The following is a 20,074-nucleotide window of genomic DNA, read 5'->3' on the forward strand; positions in this document are numbered from 1 at the left end:
TCAAGCTCATCATCCAAACGATTAGAGCCCCGGTGCTCATCCGATTGACCCACATAAACATTTCGTGGGGTTGTTTGATAAGACGACGGAGCAAGCGAGAGATGACTTGAACCACAAAGCAATCCCGCGCGTTCCTAGCAATGCTATGAAAACGCCGGATGGTCTCGCTCCCAGCCACACTTCATCCATCCGTACTATCGATGCTATTTTGGAATCGATTGGTGGAAAAATGTAAATCTCAAATTGATAGCGTACATCATGCAACAGCGAGTATTTTTGTTGTGACGCTGGATTGGAAGTGCCTCGTGCGAAAAGAACTTCAACCCGAAACAAGAACGCTCGTTTTGTTTTCGGTGACATCTTGTTATCAAGCGGAAATGGCTTGCTATCGATGGAATTTTATATTTCATTTTTGACTTTAATTTAATGTCGCATTGTAGACACCAAGGATGCAAAATCTTTTCATCTGAACCATGACGCAAGTTAAGCGAAGGAAAACATGTAGCGTGTTGGAAGAGGTCGGTTAAATTTATGTGCTGGCACTAATTTGTTTGTTTTGTTTTATGTTATAAAAAACACGGTGACATTGGACGAACTGCTTCAATCACAATCCTGTGATCTCAAACCAATAAATTGGAAGGTCTTTCCGGCCTAGAGCAGAAAAATTGACACCATCACTGAAAGTTATGTCAGATTACCCAACCGACGTTCATAATCTGTCTGTGTGCGTAGACTAAGGGCAGAAGAAACCAAGGAAAAACCGTCAACCGAAAGCAATTAAGATTACGAACCAACCATAGGGTTGAGGGCATGTTCCCCAGCGATCCTCTCAAGAATTTCGTAACCGGTGCTTTATAATCAAGCGTGATAAGCGTACTCGAGCAGGGTATGACTAAACCCGGAGTTCGAAATCTTTAGACGGCGATCGAGTGGGGCGTGCTGTTTTGTTCGTTCTGACCCTAGAAAGATCGCATTTGTCGTTTTTTCTCGCTGTTTTGTTCATCCCCAATTTCGATTTTGATTACCACGGGTCATTTCCCGTTGCCTAGAATCTTCCCGTTGCCTAGAACCTTCCCGTAGTTCCGCAAATAGGAGGCTGCGTAGCCTGCGTGCTAGCAATCTGCTGTGGGGACAATTTAGTTACGATTCGGTGGCCACCGAACGCTCACGCACTTGTGGATTCCGGCGCTCCCAGTGGTGTTCTGGTTCTTTGGAATGGGGCAACTGTTGGGAAATTCACCCCGCCTGGTACGGTCCTCGATGGCCGTATGGTGTCTAGTGTCGGTGCTGCTGCTGCAGCTAGTTCAGTCAGGATTGGCGGTGGAAAAGCTGTGCTTTGAGGAGGAAAAGTATGGTGCCTGTGTGTATTCTTTGTTCTGCAAATCTGGTGATCACTTCCTTTTTCCTGTGTTCTTGTTCCAGGGTGCCAAAGTTGGTGGAAAATAAAAGCGAAATTATAAAATTTGGTGATGGAACGTACTTTTGTATGTTCTCAGAGAACACCATACGCGTCCCGGTAATGGTGGAAGCCTTGACGTGTTCTGTGAGTTTTTATTAGTGTACAATATTATAAACTCAAGTGTCACAGTTCTCCATTACATGGTTGGTTCAATTCTATTCCAGCTCGGGTATGACGTGCGCAAGAAACCCACGTGTTGCGAAGGATATCACGTGGTAGGAACGGAGTGTGAGCCAACATGTCGTGAACCTTGTGTTTTTGGCAAGTGTGTCGCACCGGATACTTGTGACTGCTATTCCGGCTACCGGAAAGTGCATAATTACCGGTAAGATGTGCACGGGTGAAGAGTCCATTTGAGGTACTAATCATGCCAAGTGCTTCCTTTTTAATCCGTCTCATTTTTCCAGTTGTGAACCGGTTTGTATTCCAACGTGTCAAAATGGGGAATGCGTTGCGCCGAACGTGTGCTTCTGTGATGATGGGTTTGAAAGAGATCCTGGAAGTGGTGTGTGTCGCCGGAAGTGCGATCGTTCGTGCCGATTTGGGCGATGTGTCGAGGATGTTTGTGAATGCGATGAAGGATATCGACCCGATACGGCGGACGAAAATGCCTGTGTGCCGCAGTGTGATGAGGAGTGTCGACATGGAGTTTGTGTGTTACCGAATGTATGCCAGTGCGAGGCAGGTTAGTTTTTAGATAGACAACATCGTTCAGTTTATTATTAAGTCTAGAAATATTTCTTATACTTCCATACCTCTATTTCATTTGTATCAGGATATACCATATCCACGCAATCAAACTTCTCCTGTGAACCTGTCTGCTCCGAGGGATGTCTTAACGGAAACTGCATCGGTCCGAATGAATGTGTCTGCAACGAAGGATACGAGCTGGACGAGAGCAACCACTGCGTCCCGGTGTGTCTAAAACCATGCCAAGGAGGTAGATGTGTTGCCCCGGGAAAGTGCAGCTGTGGCGACGGTTATAGTCCCGCCGGAGATGACACATCCGTGTGTGTGTCGGCCTGCTCTGAACCGTGCGTCAACGGAGACTGTGTGGCACCGAATACTTGCGTGTGCCACCGGAACTACCGCGTCCGTGATGAGGCAACGCCTCACGTTTGCGTTCCGGATTGTCCGAAAGGTTGCGTGGCTGGCGTTTGCACTGGTCCTGGAGTTTGCGAGTGCGCCGAAGGGTTTCTCTACAATGAAACCATCGGAGTGTGCCAGCCACGGTGCGCGAACACTTGCGAGAATGGTGTATGTGTGGGGGGAGACCGATGCCAGTGTCACGACGGTTATCAGCTTGATCCGACGACGGGTAGCAAATGTGTACCGCTCTGTACGAAACCTTGCGTACACGGAATCTGTGTCGCACCGGATGTTTGTGATTGTAAAAAAGGTAGTAATTTTTTGTGCCGAGAACTATCTGTAAACCACACATTAATTTTACTTTCCCAATTTTTTCACCCCTTCAGGTTACGTCAAGAGTGAGAAGAGCAGGAATGTTTGTGAACCGAAGTGTTCCAACGGTTGTTCCAATGGTCTCTGCGTGGCGCCGGATCACTGCCAATGCTTGAAGGGTTACTATGCCACCTCCAGCTGTAAGTCTTTATCATATGTTTTAGTTTGAATCTGATAGATCAAATCATTTAATACAACATTAAGATCACCATGTAATATGATGTTTAAGCGGTTCACACATGGACCACCATATACATTCAACTCAACGCATATTATTTTTGAAGGATCTTTTTCATCGATTAAAAATATGTTATGATTTCATAGTTGTTTCGATTGAATTTCGATCCTACTCCTTTCCTATCCTATAATTTTAATATTCTACTAGTAAATATTTATTTGATAATCTATCCTTCCGCACAACATTACCGTTTGATGCCTGGTTCACATAGGAAATATAATGAATGGATGTTTGCATACCATTGTGAATTTGTGAATAATGTTTTAAACCACTCATTTGCAGCCATCAACTCCAAGTCGTCCATCTGCACGCCATACTGTAGAAACAAGTGCGTCAACGCATACTGCATTCGGCCAGATGTATGCCAATGCCTAGCCGGACACCGCTTCGTCGGCAATAGCTCCAGCGTATGTGAGCCAGTCTGCGAGGAGTCCCTGGTCGACTGCACCCACGGTCGCTGTACGCAACCCAACGTGTGTGAGTGCAACGAGGGCTACACGTTGGCCATTCGGAATGGCCGAATGTTGTGCGAACCTGTGACTTGCCGGTCGCAGTGCGTCAACGGATACTGCGTGGAGGAGGGCCGGTGCGAGTGTCACCCGGGGTACGCCCGTTCGGAGCAGTTCCCTTCGATCTGCGAGCCAAGCTGTGAAGGTGGTTGCGCAAACGGGGCTTGTATTGCGCCCGACACGTGCATCTGCAATGAGGGCTTCGCGCGACTTCCGGGAAGCGATCGGTGTGAGCCAAGCTGTGATCCGGCTGTGGTCGACTGCTACGATGGGGTGTGTCTTGGAGGGAACCGATGTCAGTGTGCGGAGGGATACTATCTGCGAGTTCCGGACAATGGCGATACGGCGAGATGTGTGCCACTGTGCACCAACGGATGCTCCAATGGACGGTGTCTCGCGCCCGACGAGTGTCTTTGCGACGATGGGTACGTGTATAGGGAGGCAACGGATCGCTGTGAGCCGGTGTGTGTTCCCGAATGCATCAACGGGCGGTGTGTGGCACCGAATGTGTGCCAGTGTCTGGAAGGATTTGTACCAACGGAGGACGAAACGCTGGAACAATCGACAAGCGAGTGCTCTCCGTTCTGTGATCCTAACGTGGTCAACTGTACGTTCGGGATATGCGGAGGTCCAAACTCGTGCCGGTGCTTCGACGACTACTACTCCACCAACGACGAGCGAGGGATTCAGACATGTGAACTCATTCCGGAACCGGTCGTGTGTGATGACGATGTCATCATCTATGAGGTAGCCAACACCACGAGCGAGTGTGTTTGCAAGGAACCATCGCAGGAAATTTGTCCTAAGCTCACCTGCCCCGAGGTACTACCGCGAGAGGATGTCGCCTCATGCAATGTCACATGCCCGCCACCACCTCCTCCTCCAACGCCCTGTCCTAAGGTGGTATGTCCTACGGTTCCACCCACCAAACCCACCACCAAAGCACCTCCAACCGTACCGATCACTTGCCCTCCGGTTACGCCGTGCCCGGAGACCGTTTGCCCGACCGAACCACCTCTAGTGTGCCCCACAACTCCTCCTTCCCTGCCTCCGCCGATTGAGTGTGACGAACGCTTCGTGAACTGCATGCACGGGGATTGCATCGAGAACAATGTGTGCTCGTGTCACGATGGCTATCAGCTTGCGATCAGCGACCCAGACTCGATCGTCCACTGCCGGCCGGTTTGCAGTGATGGATGTGTCAATGGTATCTGCACGCAACCCAACGTGTGCCTCTGCCTGCCCGGCTACGCTGAAACACACGACGGTCGGTGTGAACCGTACTGCGAGGAGCCGTGCGGTCGAGGAGCGTACTGTGCTGAACCGAACGTGTGCCTTTGTGAGCGAGGATTCGTCCTGGAGTCCGATGGGGAATGTCGCCGTCTATGCGACCCGCCGTGCATACGAGGCGAATGTGTCGATGGGTGGTGCTTCTGTGATGAGGGGGCCAACCTACGGGATGGACACATTTGCGAGACATCCGCCGATAGGGACGAAGATGGAAATCCCTTCCGGAGTCGGTTCTCCGTCAGCGACGATTATGATGCAGACGAGGATGAAGAGTCCGAGGATCAGAACAGTGCCCCGGTTGACTTCAACTGCCCGGAAGGTTTCCTTGCCATACCGTCCAAGAGAGAATGCATCTGCGAATCCGGTGTGATCAGTTCCAATGGCACTTGCATTGCGCTGGATACGAAACAGCGAGTACAGGTGTTGGCATCATCCATGCCGTCAACTCCGGAGATGAGCAAAGGGAATGAAAGCACCGCACAACCAGAACAGATTCAGATGGCCGGTGTGCTGGAGTCGGTCGAGTCCAACCATTGGATCATTGTTGCCGTGGCTGTGCTCGCCTTGGCCGTGCTAGTGATCGGTTCCGTACTGCTGTACAAGTGTCTTAAAAAGAGTAACCCCGTGGAAACGTCCATCCATTAGCTGCTGACCGATACGATCCGGTGGGTTTAGAGAGCGAGAGATAGATAGAGAGAGAGAGAGAGAGAGAGAGAGAGAGAGAGAGAGAGAGAGAGAGAGAGAAAAAAAAAGAGAAAAAGAAAAACGGTACGAAACGAGCAAATGATTGATTTGAGTCCTTTGTTTGCAGTATTCATTTGCTTCACCCCGAGGATGTTGTGTGCTTAGCTACATACGTTTCCAGGATTATTTATTTTTAGTACGATGAACTTCAATAAAAAAGAAATGATTGAAAATCAAAGAAATCGTCGTTAAGTGAAAAATATTCAGCAAAACTAATAAACTAATAATTATTTTGCAATAAATAGGAATAATTTGGAATAAACAGGTTCTGCAGAAAACAAAAATTCATGAAACCATACATTTATACATTTGAAAGCATAAATTATTATATAGGATTCCTAATTGACACAAGGAACTCTTACCCACGTAAGCAAATGCAACAGTGAGGGAAGCGTTTCTTTCTTTTGAGGGGTGTATTATATGACCAAACAATAGAATGATTTCACAGGATAAACAAATTTCATTCTGAATAATGTATTCACTGTGTTAAATTTCGTATGACAATGTGTTGTATTATATTACAGTAGATCCTCTCGTGCAAGAGAGGGTCCGGTTTCGGTTGGGATTCGAAATCACGCTGTCGAGGCACTCGGCGCTCGTGGGTCGATTTTCTAACCGGTGATACCGTTCGGCGGTTGTGGACCCCCATAGTAGCAATACACAACATGGAATTTTAAAATTTCCTACATTCTCCTGTAACTTTTAATACGAAGGACAAAATAAAAGATAGCATAAGGAAAGATTTTTGTCGGATGATTTATTAAAGCCTGTCTCATAGTAAATTGAGCCAAAGAAAGCGCGCTACTGTGGCGCCTCTAGTAGCGTTAGCCGGAAACTAATATTTTTAGTAGTATTAGTGAATAGTAACAATGAAGTTGTGCAAGTTTCAGACCTGTACTATTGTTTTTCGCTAAATGCCGTATAATGGAAATTGAACGACCCAAAATAAATCCGCACAAATAACTGGAGCGCCGGTGGACAGATTGGCAAGGCCTGGAATCCATAATAAAAGCAAAGAAAAATTAAAAGTATTTTTCTTTTGTACAGTTATACATAAGGTTTGTTATAAAAATAGGTTTTTACTTTTTGCGTGATCCCTGTTCGTATAAATTCACATACTTTTTTTGCCGATTTTTCGACCTGCCATTATTCTACGGTTGTCTTGGAGTGGTACTGGGCCAATAAGATCACTTGGTACCAAAACCAATTTTCCCAGAGTTTCACCCCATCGAAAAAATCTGGGCAATCACAAAACTTCGTCTTAGACAAAGTGGTGAAACAGTTACAGATGTTCTTTGCAAGAGGAAGTTAACGGAGGTTGCGAAAACGGTGTCCCGATCCATGACATGGGCGTTAATGCAGGAAACAAAAACAAAATACGTGAATTTAAAAGAACAGGGAACACGCAAAAAGTAAAAACATATTTTTTTAACAAACCTCATATAAAACTGTACGAAAGAAAAATACTTGTCATTTTTTTGTTTTTTATTTTAGTGGGTTCGCAGTATATTCAATTTGCTCATTTGCCTTGGTGCTATAGTATTTTGTGCGGATTTATTTTTGGTCGTTCAATTTCCATTATACGGCATTTAGCGAAAAACAATAGTACAGGTCTGAAACTTTCACAACTTCATTGTTACTATTCACTAATACTACTAAAAATATTAGTTTCCGGCTAACGCTACTAGAGGCGCCACAGTAGCGCGCTTTCTTTGGCTCAATTTACTATGAGACAGGCTTTACATGTAGAATATTTCGAATTGATATTATGTGATCTTTCAATAGCAGAGTAACGTACACTGAACATTCTGAACTTTGAATTTCCGACCCCGGTTTATGAACAAAATTACTAAAACACACATCATGAATCAAATTCATTTATTTATTTTTAATTTAACTTATTGCCTCCCTTTCAACTGCTGCATGGTACAAATTAACTTATTTAGCTAAGACAAGCCTCCATGTTTTTCAGCGTGATGTATTCTAGTAGTTTGCTTCCTTCGCAAGATTCTCCTTCGACCGGCAAATGCTGTTGCTTCCTTCGACGAATATCACCACGGGTTCTGGTTTGACATGGTTCTTCGCAGCGAACGGCACAGGTTAAAGGGATCTGTCCATCGTCACACACCTCGTTGATGCAGTTCTGCTTGAACATGGCCACGCGTTATTTTTCCTCACGTTTCACGATCACTTCTAACCGCTCGCAGCGTGTCCGGTTGACGTCAACAAACTCGTAACCATCGTTGCATTGGCACACGTTGGGGTCGGAACAGAATCCGTTGGTACAGTTGTAACACTCGGGCATACATACTCCGTTGTTGGCCTTGGTGTACCCGGAGTGGCACATGCAGAATCCCGGTCTTGTGCAGATACCGTTATCGCAGTCTTCGCAGTGCGGAATACATCTGAACCGGGACGGAAGAGTGAGCAAAATATAATAAGAACTGTATACGAACAACTAGGAAATCGGGTGAAACATTGCGTAACACGCATCCTCACATAAAGCGTGCCTGAAAGGTCACGGTATTATCGATTCTACAAATATAACTCGCATGGATTCCCCTAAACATTCCTAGCTTGGTCGAATTTTACTCTCACGTGAAAAAAATCTTGTAAACCAAATCAAATTTAATTATATTACTATATAATTTCCTTTCTTACCTGTAGTCCGATAGTTTCGTAAAACCAGCTTTACAGGTGCAATATTCCGGTGCTGTACAGATGGCGTTCTCACACGCTTGAGAGCATATCGGAATGCATTTTGTACGCTGCCGTTTGTATCCTTTGCAGCATGGCACATGTATAATAGCTCTTCGTCTACCATCCTTCATTTCCATTCGTACTGTGCTATAGGTGGAGAGAAACGTATTGATTCTGCCACGTATAACTAGTTTTCACTATGCTGACACTTACACGGTCGTATTGGAGCAAGTGGCAGCAAACACTGTGGAGGAGAGAGCCATCACCAACAGGAAACCCGTCGTTGTCCATCTTAGATTGAGCATGTCAGAGGTACCTGGCTTAAGATCGGAGGAGCGTACACTACGACTTTCTCAATCACTTAGACGATCCTTTCCTCCCGGCAATCACGCTTGGCACTCTCACTTTCGACTTCGACCTGAAGCACCCGTTTGTAGTTGAAGAATCGTTAGAACCTCGCTAGCGCAACATGCATGTCTAAAGTTGTCCCTGCTCGGAAGCAAACTGACGCTTGAAAATAATTTTGGGATTTTATAACGGTTGCGCAAGGCCTATCTGGGCCGTGGACTGTTTCTGCGCTGACTAGTGTTGGGTTTTACACATTACTCAAAAAATAAAAAAAAAACAAATTCATCTCAATGGCTCACATCCTCGGAAATTCCGTGTGATAATGTAAATTAGTATCGTGCGGTTGTTTTTTCCCACAATATTTATGTTCCCGTAGAACACATAGTTCTTGTTGTTGCTTTACGTGTTTTCATGCAAAACATTGTAAAATCTAATGTTATTTCGTTCATAACATCATCAAGAGTTGCATTTCCTTTTTTTACATTTCTATGTTGCAGTGCAGTCCATATTGTACGCATTTCCTTTGTGCTCAGTACAAATTTGAAAGGTGTAATATTGTTAGACAGTTCGTGTCCACCCAATGAAGATAAGGTATCAGCAATCGACCGTGTAGGCACACATAAACTGAATATCATGCCAAAAAAAAAAAATTTGTCGGTTATGGCTTAAGATCGCTTGATAGATCGTTCAATTTTTTTAGTTAACTGATGTATCATTACAATAACATTTACTGCATGCAATTATTTTGTGTTTTTATCGTATCTCCAGAGGAATCAACGCCATTTATTTGAATGGAAACATTCTAATAGATATGGCACTATCAACTTAAGATGGGCGCAGATAAAATGAACCTCACCTAAGTAGCAAGCTGTTTAGTAAAAATATCATAGATGTCGCATTTGGACGTTGGTCAGAAGTATCCCCAAAATACGATAAGAACGGTTCATGAGAATATTTTAAAAATTTGGGTAAATTATATTCTGCACTACTTTCCTTTTGAGATAACGGATATCAAAACAAGTCTTTGCTATTCTTAGAAACGAAATATTGATAGGATGTGAGCCATACGTGTAAGATTCGGGAGTTTCTGTTAATAGCGACATCCTGAACTGGTTTGCTATGAGTGAATATATCTACGAATTCGGGTCTAATGTTAAATAAGTTGTTTTTTATTTTGTTTACCTCATCCTCATTTTCTGGGGCATTCATCTCTTAAAATAAATTAACGATTAGATCAATGGTTAAACAAACCTACTTCAAATTGTTTTAGTTTTGTGTTGACCTGTTTTCTGGTAACCTTCAATAACGAATTTTAAAAAGTTATCAATTTTCCGAGTTCTTTAAGATGAATTTTAACCGTTGAGTTTTGGTTGTTGTTGATTTGTTAAATATTGTACTGAATAAGAATTTCTTGAGATCGGAACAATAAAGATTAAAAGGAAAGTTTTATCACTTCGTTGTTTTCCTGGAAAGCAAGATGTTAGGTGAAGAACAAAACAAAACTAAGAACAAGGGAATGATTGGGATTTGTGCAGGAAGGAGCCATTTTTATTCTTCTATGATCAATAAGACATGCCTAGATACATGTTCCTTTAAATTCCAGAAACTAGTTTTTATTGAGCTTTTAGATTCGTTACAATGCTTTCAATATGAGTATCATCGTTTTTTCTGCTTCTGGAACAAGCACATTTCGTTTCTAAGGGCTAATCGTTACGGCTCGTTGGTTGTAGGCGTCGGAGCTGGTCTGTCGTCGCTCCCTAGGAAGCAACAGCGTTCAAATCTATTTACAGAGAGCCATCAAGGAAAAACTGGACTGTGTCACACTCATGTAGACCGTTTGCCGTTTTTCCTTCTTCCATTTCCAGGTGTGGCAAAAATCAAGCAAACCACCAACAACGGACGAGCCGAATATGGAGAGCGAATGAGGTGAATGAGTTTGGGTTCGGTGCTGTTGTCACGTGTTACATTTCGTTCCGAATGAAAAGCGTGTTTCGTTCCGTTGCGTTGGCCCGCTCGCTTCAAATGGTTTCAATTTCGAGATTCAATTTGGTCAGCTCGTCGGTTTGGGAGTGCGGGTTCGGCATGAAGTAGACACAGTTTTCCTTGCTCTCTGTAGGGAAGAGAACGACCAGATTGTAATCGTTATAATCGGTGGTACGGTCATCGGGGGCACGTTTGCCGAATGCTTTGCCGCCGGCGCGTTTCCGGTCCGCCGTCCGTCGCCGCGCTACGTTACCGAGCTTGCCTACGTGGTAGTTCTTCTGGCGGTTGCGCACGATCAGTTTCCCGATGAGGATGGCCGCGATCAGCGCGGCAGCCGCAATCACCGGTATGAAGTAGTGGATGTAGGATATTTTGAAGTAATCGTTGTTCGCGCTGGGGAGAGAGAGAAAGAGATCCGTCCGACGACGTTCTTTAACGGCTCGAGCGTTGGTTGGTGCCGTTTCTACATACCTTTGTTCATAAGACTGGACGATCACTTTGGGTTCTAGGTGGCAAACAGTAGGATCCTCCTCATCTGGAACATATCCATTCAGACAAACGCACTCATTCGGACCCACGCATTCTCCTTTGGTGCATCCCGTAGGCCCGCAGACCGGTTTGCATTGGTTGTCCAGGGACATCTCGTAGCCCTCGTTACAGCGGCACACATTCGGTTCCACACATACGCCATTCCCGCAATCGACTGTGCAAACAGGACTACAGACAAACTTCTCCGTCAGCACGTATTGCTTGAAACACTCACAAGTATTGTTTCCAATGCAGCGACCAGCCTCGCAAGGCTTCTCACAGAATGGCTCGCATCGAAGCACATTGCCTTGTTCGTGGTAGAAACCCTCCACACACTTGCAGACACCCTCCGCGCACACACCGTTGCGGCATTCTCGCAAACACTCAGCCTGTCTCACTCGGGCAGCCTTTTCCTCCGGAGTTTCTTCTCTCTTGCAGGAGTTTTTGTCCTCCCCGGGAATGTGGCCAGGATGGCAGGCACACTGGTCCGGTCCAACGCACGCTCCGTTGCTACACGGCGGGTAACAAATCGGTTCGCAAAGATGGTCGTCCGTCACGCTGAGACTGTAGCCTTCCGCGCAGTGACAACGATCGTTTCCGGCACAAGTTCCGTTCACGCATGGCCTATTGCAGACCGCGAGGCACACGAAAGGATCCTCCGGTGAAGCGCGATAGCCGATCATACAGTGACAGATGCCATCACCGCAGGCTCCATTCTGACAGCGCGACTCGCACAACTCGTTCGCTTCCCTTGCGAGGTCCTCCTTCGATCGGCACACACTGTTGCTTCCTTCGACGAACTCGAACCCTGTGAGGCACTCGCAGCGATCGGGTTTGACACAGGTCCCGTTCTGACACGGTTCCTTGCAGCTCGCAACGCAGGTACACGGGTTGCCTTCCGGCTGGCCGTAACCCGTGAAACACACGCACTGTCCTCCGCTACACATCCCGTTCATACAGTTCTGCTTGCACTTCGCCACACGCTCCTTTAGCTGGCGTTTCCGGGCGATCTCTTCCGACGACTCGCAGCGAGTCTGGTTGGCGTCGACAAACTCGTACCCATCGTCACACTGGCACACGTTGGGGCGCACGCACCGACCATTGACGCAGCCGGTACCGGCATAGTCGTAGTCCTCACCGCAAATCGGCTCGCAGAGCGAGCTGTTGTCGGAGGACAGGCGGTATCCATCGTGGCACAGGCATTCGCCCGCGTTGCAGTCACCGTTGGTGCAACCGAACTGGCACGTTTTCTCGCAATGGCCGTCGGTGGGACTTTTCACGTAGCCCGAATCGCAGTAGCATTCCGCACCATGGCACTGACCATTGCTGCATCGTTTACGACACACTTCCACCGGGTGGAGGCATTTCGAACGCACGTCTTCATCTTGCACGTACCCTACAAGGGGACGAAGTACCGGAAAACATATTAGAATTATATTTCAGATATGATCTTAGTTCCACGGACGAATATTGGTTCGCTTAGAGAGTTTAACATTACGTTATAAAAGTGATTCATAAAACTTGAAACTCAATCGCAAAACTCAACTACATCAAATACGGAAAAAATGAGTATTGCAAATTATTATTCATGCCATATGCTAAAAATAAAATGTAAAGATAAAAACTTCCGTTATTGAAACGGTATCAAACACATCTACCCAAAAATTGCAAAGCAAAACAAAACCACGTTTGATACGTAGAAGCAAAATGAATCATTAGTAATTAATAGGAAGTCACAAAAATTGCTAACTGCAAGCGATAAAAATGTTGTGACGAAGTATTTTATCTCAGTTTCTTCCTACTGACTGCACTTTGACACAATTTTCGGCGAAAGATGATTCATTTCTATTTTGGTACTTTTTCGGTACTTTGCTTCAACAGTGTACTGTTTGTTTTTTGATAAAACAGTTCTCAATGCACTCCTCACATCCTTAAGGAACGATTCATATCCTCACCTTCGTTGCACTGGCACGTCTGTGGAGCGACACACTTTCCATTGATGCACTCCTCATCGCAAACCGGCAGACAGTCGAACAGCGCGTTGATGTCGGTGTAGTTGTACCCGGGCAGGCAAGTGCATGCGTTCGGTCCGGTGCAAACGGCATTCTTGCACTCCGTTTCACAGATCGGCTCGCAGTCTCCCTCGATCAGCCGGTATCCACGATCACACTCACAAACGTTCGGAGCGACGCACTGCCCGAGCGAACACTTCTCACACAGCGGTATACACTCGTCGCCGATTTTCCCGTACTGCGCGTGGCAAATGCACTTTCCCGGTGCAACACAATCTCCGTGCACGCACCCTCCGGAGCACACCGGTTGACAGACGAACGGGGAGGTTGAATTTTCCGTCGAAAACCCAGCCAAACACTCGCAACGGTCGGGTGCAACGCAGGTTCCATTTCGACACGGCTCGGAACAGATCGGAACACAGGTCACGTTGCCCGCATCCTCGCTATCTCGTTCCTCGTATCCTTCCTGGCAGCGAGGAGGCGGCGGTTTCGGTGAGGTCACCGGAACACACTCATCCGTCGAACCGTCGTTGGTGAAGCCTTCCGCACACAGACACTCGTCCGGAGCAATACACTGGCCGTTGAGGCAGCCTCCCTTGCAGACGGGCCGGCAGGATCGTGCCTCACCGAATCCCTGGAACTCGTACCCATCGTGGCATTGGCATACGTTAGGGTCGGAACAGAATCCGTTGGCGCAGTTGTTGCACTCGGGCACGCATGCCCCGTTCTCGGCCTTGGTGTACCCGTAGTGACACTGGCAGAAGCCCGGTCTTGTGCAGATACCGTTATCGCAGTCTTCGCAGTGCGGAATACATCTGAACCGGGGCAAAAGAATGAGCAAAATGTGATAAGAATGACACAACGAACAACGAGAAAATCGGAAGAAACATTGCGTAAAACGCATCCTCGAAGTGAGAACTGTTATCAATACCTTCACTTCAACCGTACTGACGATTCCATTTCCGCTATGAAAAACGATTAAAGAGTGCAGCACTAATTTTATTGCATAAAGCATGTCTGTAAGGTCAAGGGATTATCATTCCAAGAAATATAACTCGTACAGAAGCTCCTTACCAATTGATTTAAAAATAAATCATCTCCCACGTGCGTGAACACAAGTTTCTTGGGATGATTTGTTTTTAAACAATAATAGTAACAAATTATTGATCCAAAAAAATAGTCTGGTGCTGGTATCACTTCAATTAATTGTGTTCTTAAACTAATCAGAATCTTTATATTTTTCTCGTCCCTCTAATTTAGTGTGAGACATCATCCTTCTTACCTGTAGTCCGATAGTTTCGTAAAACCAGGTTTACAGGTGCAATATTCCGGTGCTGTACAGATGGCGTTCTCACACGCTTGAGAGCATATGGGTATGCATTTTCTATCCCGCTGTCGTTTGTAACCACTGCAGCATGGCGTTTCTATGATCGGTTTTCGTTTACCATTCTTCATTTCTATTCGTATTGTGCTATAGGTGGAGAGAAATGCGTTTATTTCAAGAAGATTTTGCACTAGTTAAAAAAATACCAGATAGTTTTGCACTATGTTAACACTTACGCAGTCGTGTTGGAGCACGTAGCAGCAAACACTGTGGTGGAGAGTGCCATCACCAACAGGAAACCCGTCACTGTAAACCTTAATCCGATCATGGTAGCAGCTCCTGTACGGAGGATCGTACACTACGACTTCTTCTATCACTTAGACGATCCTCACGTCAATCACTCTTGACACTCTCACTCTCGACTTTGATTCGAAGCAGGCTGAAGAGACGTCCAGCGTTGTCCCTGCTCGGAAGCGTACTGACGCTCAACAGCGACCCGCACGATCAATATCGTGCCCGTGCCTGGCTTCTTGTGCAGTTCTGGCTTTCTTCCGCCCGCCGCTTGGTGACGCTTCCTTTGTCGTAGGAATTCTTAACGCCGTCGATCGATACCACACACTTGATCGAAATTCCGGTGGCCTCGCTGTGACGAGATTGCCTCAGTCTATCGAAGGGAAATGGTCGTTGCCGAATGATTTATTCCGTTCCTCCGCAAAGGTTCTCTGCGGAGAATGTGCGAGAAAAGCGGCTCGGACGTCGGAGCGATCGCACAAGACTTATCAGAATGCTGATGGCGTTTCCGCGCCTTCGCTGACTTGTACTGGGCTGCGTTACGTCTTCTAACCTCTTACACACACAATATTACACACAAAAAATCTCCTTCCTTCGCACACTTCACCGTCGAGTTTACATCCCTACGGCATTAACGTCCGCCGTATGGTTTATAAGTGCGTTTTGCATAACAAAAAAACACAACAAACGAAGAATGAAATACAGACTTCCCTTCGCTGCAATTGAAATGCATCACACGCGCTAGGCAGCAGAACATGCGCTCCCTTTTTCTCCCCACTTGGCGAGTCAGGCAGCGCCACTACCATCAAAGGGACAACAATCGAACGCTTCTGGGCCGATGTGAGCTGGCTGGACTTAATGGGTGTTCTAATGGGCCGCCGAATGGGTTTCTGGATATGGAAAATGGGTAGACCAAAACCAAACGCATCAGAAATCCCGTAACGAACGAGTATAGGGCGCCTATGGGAAGTTCATGTGGCAAAGCAAGCAACGGTTTGTGAAGGGTTAAGGGCGCGATTCATCAGCAGCAGCTATTTGTGTCACACCGCATGCTTGTGGTTGTGGCTTGGTGTTTTGCCCCTGTCGACACCGATAAGAAACCATCCACTTCCCGAGGGCTAATTTATTTGTTTCAATTAAACACTTGGCTTTATGAATAATTAATCCACCCCAAGGAGCATATGTCGGTCTTTGATTATTGATTGTTGGGGAATGAAAAATGAGAAAAAATAAACAGTGTACAAACAAATGGACTGTGATTGCAACATAATCAAGAACCGGACGGCAGGCCTTAAGTCGGGCATCTGGAATACATAGCAAATGTTTTCAGCAAAAAACATGAAGGCTACATATGGTTCATGTTCACATACAGAATTTTTCAATGAAACATGTAAATTTTCCACAGAATATAACAGAGTATTCTACCTCAGACTTGGTGACTTGATTAACCCCGTAATACGATTCGAAACAACAGAGCAAGATTAGTTTATTTTCCTAGGAAGATCCTTTGAAAAATTTAGAAAATTGTTAAATCTATGTACGATTGTTTTATCATTTTTCTATATTCATTACATAATTTCAAATATGAAGAGCTCTTCAAAGTAGCAAAATCGTAAGTGATATATAAACTCATAAACAAATAAACAATTTTATTTTTTTAAAGCGTAAATTAACTAACAAAGCTAATTAACTAATTAACTAATTTGTTTTATGTGGGAAAACACCCACTAGGCGATGTTCTCTCCTTGCGAAGGTCACAAGGTCTCTCTCCGAAGAGAGTTGCTATGAGCGTAAGATGGTATATTGCAAATCGGTGGTGAGCCGTTTTGAATACCGGAGGGTGACTAAAGTAATTATTGTGCAAATATTTTCATCCGTTTCGCATTCAACATATTGAACAAACAAAAAAACGATATTGAACAAACAAAACGAAACAACTGCAAGACATGCGTTGCAAAAATATGATAAGAAATGGTAACGAAAACAAGTTTTTATTAAAGTTTAGTCCGTCCAAACTATTTATGTAGCTTATGATAAATATTATCAGAGAAGTCATGGCAATACGCAGAAACGCAAACTTCTCAGAAAATGTGTCATACGCGCAGATTTGGGGTTCTTCAGATGATTGTGGTTTCCAAAATGTTCTGCTAAAGAAACACGTTGCGCTTTAGGAACACTTGTTGAACAAGATACTGAAACCATAGAGATATTCTTTTGCAAAATAGTTGTGGTGTGCAGCTAGAAAATTCTTTGTTTTAATCTGCTGTCTATTCCGAAAATTTCAAATGAATACATAAATCAATCACTGAAAAGATCAATCAAAGAGTCGATTGATATCGTCTTCAACATTAAAGCAGCTAAATTGCTAGGTTTTCATTGTATTTTGCAAATATATCAAAAAGAAAACACACGTTAGTTTTCTAAACAAACAGTGGACTTTGTTTCAAATCTAAACTGTTTTCTTCAATTAAATTATGGGCTGCTCCACTCGTTTCCACAAAACTATAAGTGCGTAAATTTTTTTTCCACTAACATGGGAACTAAGGGAAACGCAGTTGAAAATGTTTTAAAAATGAAACTTGATGTTAAAAATATACGAAAAAGAATAACAAGTTTCCGTTGTAATGCATGACGCTACGGAACGTTTGCTATATTTACACTAAGAAATAGAACACAATTCTACTAAACAACAAAAACTGATTCCTGAAAAATCGGAATAGATAACGAGGGTAAAACGGTATAAAAATTTACGTTTGAACATGAAGATAAAATACTGGAGTGGAATGCATATTTATGGATATTTTAATTCGGAAGAGTACAATGTAGAACAATATTTATTATATGTATTTTTATACTTTGATTCGTTTTCGTGTGTCAAAAGATTATTTCAACTCAGTTGTTTCGCTGTTCGGCGACAAAGTGCATTTCACATGGCGATAATCGTTATCAAACAAAGTCGTTCTGGACCGCAAAGTTTCGCAAGGAGTGTATCATACTCGACGAATTTAAGCACGGTAGATGGTTGCGTTATGGTCGTGCTGTTATCGGGATTCCCTGCCTACGACTTCGTTGCGGTATCGTAGCGCTTCACACAGGCCTGACTTCCTTTTAGCGAACGGTCCTTCACGTATCCTGCGTTACAGAGGCACATGTTCGGACCGGAGCAAACTCCGTTGGGACATCCGTTGGCACAGTGTGGGATGCAGCTGGATGGAGATAAAAGAAGATGATAAGAAAGTGTCAGTGATTGGCTCATCCACATATTCTGCACACTCGAATACACTCACTGGAAAGGGTTTACTTCGTCCAGGGTGTATCCCCGTTTGCAGCTGCAAACGTTCGGTCCAGTGCACTCCCCATTTAGGCACGGCTGATCGCAGGACGCCGTACATTGGCCATCGGTGGACATCTTGTAGCCCGGCTTACAGGTGCACGTTTCCGGTGCGGTGCATACACCATGGAAACAACCACTGGAAGAGAGATTACATGAAGAATGCTTTCAGTTGGTGGGATAATGTAAACAGCAGATGGGTTATTTGTTATCTTACTTACTTAGAACAAACGGGTTCACAGCCTGTGTCTGTCTGCTCGTATCCAGCGTTGCACGTGCAGACATTAGGCGCTACGCATGTTCCACCCAGGCAACCTCGCTCGCACTTTGGAGCGCATTTAAGCTGTGGATCAAAACCGTATCCATGATTACACTCACAACGCTCCACGTCGACGCAGCGACCCTCTCCGCAGCCTCCGGTGCACTTCGGTACGCACAGCTTCCCGCCAGGTTGCTCCAGCTCGTATCCCTCGTTGCAACGGCATACTCCCGTTCCCGGTTCGCATACTCCATGATCGCATCCGATCGGACATGTCGGTACACATTGGCCTCGCTGGTTCACCACAAAGTCCGGGTAACACTGGCAAGTTTCCGGCCCAACGCAGAGCCCGTTCTGGCAGGGTTCCACGCACACCGGTTCGCACTTGCGGAAGTTGTGCACATTACGCTCGTATCCGGGACAACACACCTGCACGCGGCTCAGCGATGGATTGGACTGGGAAAGGAGCAATGGAGTGAAAGTCATTTAATTCATCAAATAACGTTCTGTTCTGGCTCTCCACCGCAAAGGGACTTACGCCATTCCCAAGTGGGACGTCCCCACGATGATTATCCTTCAGTAGTGAGACCGTCGGTATCTCCTCGAAGCACACTCCGCTCGGAATTTCACCCTTTGTTTTATTCATGAACCGATCGAATGCGCTGACGGAATCATTCGAGCGGTGCAGGCTCATCGAAGTCTGGTTCTGGCCGGGCCTCACTTCCATCGGTACAACACTTCCATTGAGTGCCGGATCGCTTGGACCGTGGGAACCTTTAACACCACCGACACTACCGCCACCTTTGCGCCACGTTTTCACACCTTCCTGGCCGAGGGCGAGCCCAAACTGGCACGTCAGGGCTACCGCCACCAGCAGACACCACTTGAAACTTTCCATTCGAAAAAGCAGAACGGCCGTACTATGCAAAAGAACTTCGACCGCGCGCTAAGACGGTTCCGGGAGGATTAATTCACTGCCCCTGTCCGACGCTTTATCAACTTTGCTTAGAACGCAGATAGAGGGAGTGCTTGGCCGGCAGCTGTCCGACGGTCAAGTGTTTACAACAAGATGACGCTATCCGACGAGCTGCGATCGTGCTACCAATGTTGGCTATGTGTGGTAGTTGTCGCTTTTGTGCCGTAGGCGAAGTATTCAGGCAATGATGTAATTGTCGCTTCGGAACTCTGTGGCCACATTCTGTACAGATTAAAAAGTACGCCTAAGAACGACACAAATGGTCACACGTACATGAACGGATCAGCAGGTTACTTCCACGTAGAAGAAACATCAGTAGATCATCAAGAGGGAAATTCCATACGCAGGCAAAACCAGTTGATTGATGGATAAATATATTGTATAAAAAAACTTGCCAATCTAATGAAACCTGCAGTTGTACCGTGGTTGTGGAGGGTTATTCCTACGACAATGAGGATTGGGTGAAAACATTTGTTTGAAATATATTTTAACTTCATTTATTTTAAATTTTCAGAAGTCAAAAGTATGCTATAAAAACAAGCTACGCACGAACTGGCCCAGTAAACAATTTTCAACCAAATGACTAACTTCGTATGACGGGTACTGATTTGTAACTGCATA

At 45.4% G+C, this 20,074-nt stretch overlaps 3 protein-coding genes across 3 annotated transcripts; 1 reads left to right on the forward strand and 2 right to left on the reverse strand.

Moving 5' to 3' along the window:
• Window positions 1-1,215: 1,215 nt before the first annotated feature.
• On the forward strand, window positions 1,216-5,602 carry LOC131264167 (fibrillin-1-like). The gene is made up of 7 exons (XM_058266455.1): window positions 1,216-1,349; window positions 1,423-1,543; window positions 1,624-1,784; window positions 1,867-2,144; window positions 2,235-2,858; window positions 2,935-3,060; window positions 3,441-5,602. The coding sequence occupies exons 1-7, from the start codon at window positions 1,216-1,218 to the stop codon at window positions 5,600-5,602; spliced, it is 3,606 nt and encodes a 1,201-aa protein (XP_058122438.1).
• Window positions 5,603-10,593: 4,991 nt separating this feature from the next.
• LOC131262911 (fibrillin-2-like) lies at window positions 10,594-14,924 on the reverse strand. Its single transcript, XM_058265009.1, has 5 exons — window positions 14,833-14,924; window positions 14,555-14,743; window positions 13,216-14,087; window positions 11,204-12,656; window positions 10,594-11,125 (listed from the first exon to the last, which is right to left on the reverse strand). The coding sequence occupies exons 1-5, from the start codon at window positions 14,922-14,924 to the stop codon at window positions 10,768-10,770; spliced, it is 2,964 nt and encodes a 987-aa protein (XP_058120992.1). The 3' UTR covers window positions 10,594-10,767.
• A 2,879-nt stretch (window positions 14,925-17,803) lies between these two features.
• LOC131262912 (epidermal growth factor-like protein) lies at window positions 17,804-19,574 on the reverse strand. Its single transcript, XM_058265010.1, has 4 exons — window positions 19,016-19,574; window positions 18,440-18,933; window positions 18,175-18,357; window positions 17,804-18,093 (listed from the first exon to the last, which is right to left on the reverse strand). The coding sequence occupies exons 1-4, from the start codon at window positions 19,373-19,375 to the stop codon at window positions 17,946-17,948; spliced, it is 1,185 nt and encodes a 394-aa protein (XP_058120993.1). The 5' UTR covers window positions 19,376-19,574; the 3' UTR covers window positions 17,804-17,945.
• Window positions 19,575-20,074: the final 500 nt, after the last annotated feature.

Source organism: Anopheles coustani, chromosome 2 (genome assembly GCF_943734705.1).
Source record: "Anopheles coustani chromosome 2, idAnoCousDA_361_x.2, whole genome shotgun sequence".
NCBI classification, from domain to species: domain Eukaryota; kingdom Metazoa; phylum Arthropoda; class Insecta; order Diptera; family Culicidae; genus Anopheles; species Anopheles coustani.

What these genes read in the sequence shown, in the direction of transcription:
- LOC131264167 (XM_058266455.1), top strand. Translation starts at nt 1,216, where the DNA reads ATGGGGCAACTGTTGGGAAATTCACCCCGCCTGGTACGGTCCTCGATG. An exon ending in CGGAAAGTGCATAATTACCG is followed by an intron (nt 1,785 to 1,866) that starts GTAAGATGTGCA and finishes TCATTTTTCCAG; the next exon opens with TTGTGAACCGGTTTGTATTC. An exon ending in TGTATGCCAGTGCGAGGCAG is followed by an intron (nt 2,145 to 2,234) that starts GTTAGTTTTTAG and finishes CATTTGTATCAG; the next exon opens with GATATACCATATCCACGCAA.
- LOC131262911 (XM_058265009.1), bottom strand. Translation starts at nt 14,924, where the DNA reads ATGATCGGATTAAGGTTTACAGTGACGGGTTTCCTGTTGGTGATGGCA. An exon ending in ACGTGCTCCAACACGACTGC is followed by an intron (nt 14,744 to 14,832) that starts GTAAGTGTTAAC and finishes CTCCACCTATAG; the next exon opens with CACAATACGAATAGAAATGA. An exon ending in GACGTGCCAGTGCAACGAAG is followed by an intron (nt 12,657 to 13,215) that starts GTGAGGATATGA and finishes GTCCCCTTGTAG; the next exon opens with GGTACGTGCAAGATGAAGAC.
- LOC131262912 (XM_058265010.1), bottom strand. Translation starts at nt 19,375, where the DNA reads ATGGAAAGTTTCAAGTGGTGTCTGCTGGTGGCGGTAGCCCTGACGTGC. An exon ending in ACGTCCCACTTGGGAATGGC is followed by an intron (nt 18,934 to 19,015) that starts GTAAGTCCCTTT and finishes CTCCTTTCCCAG; the next exon opens with TCCAATCCATCGCTGAGCCG. An exon ending in GACGAAGTAAACCCTTTCCA is followed by an intron (nt 18,094 to 18,174) that starts GTGAGTGTATTC and finishes ATCTCCATCCAG; the next exon opens with CTGCATCCCACACTGTGCCA.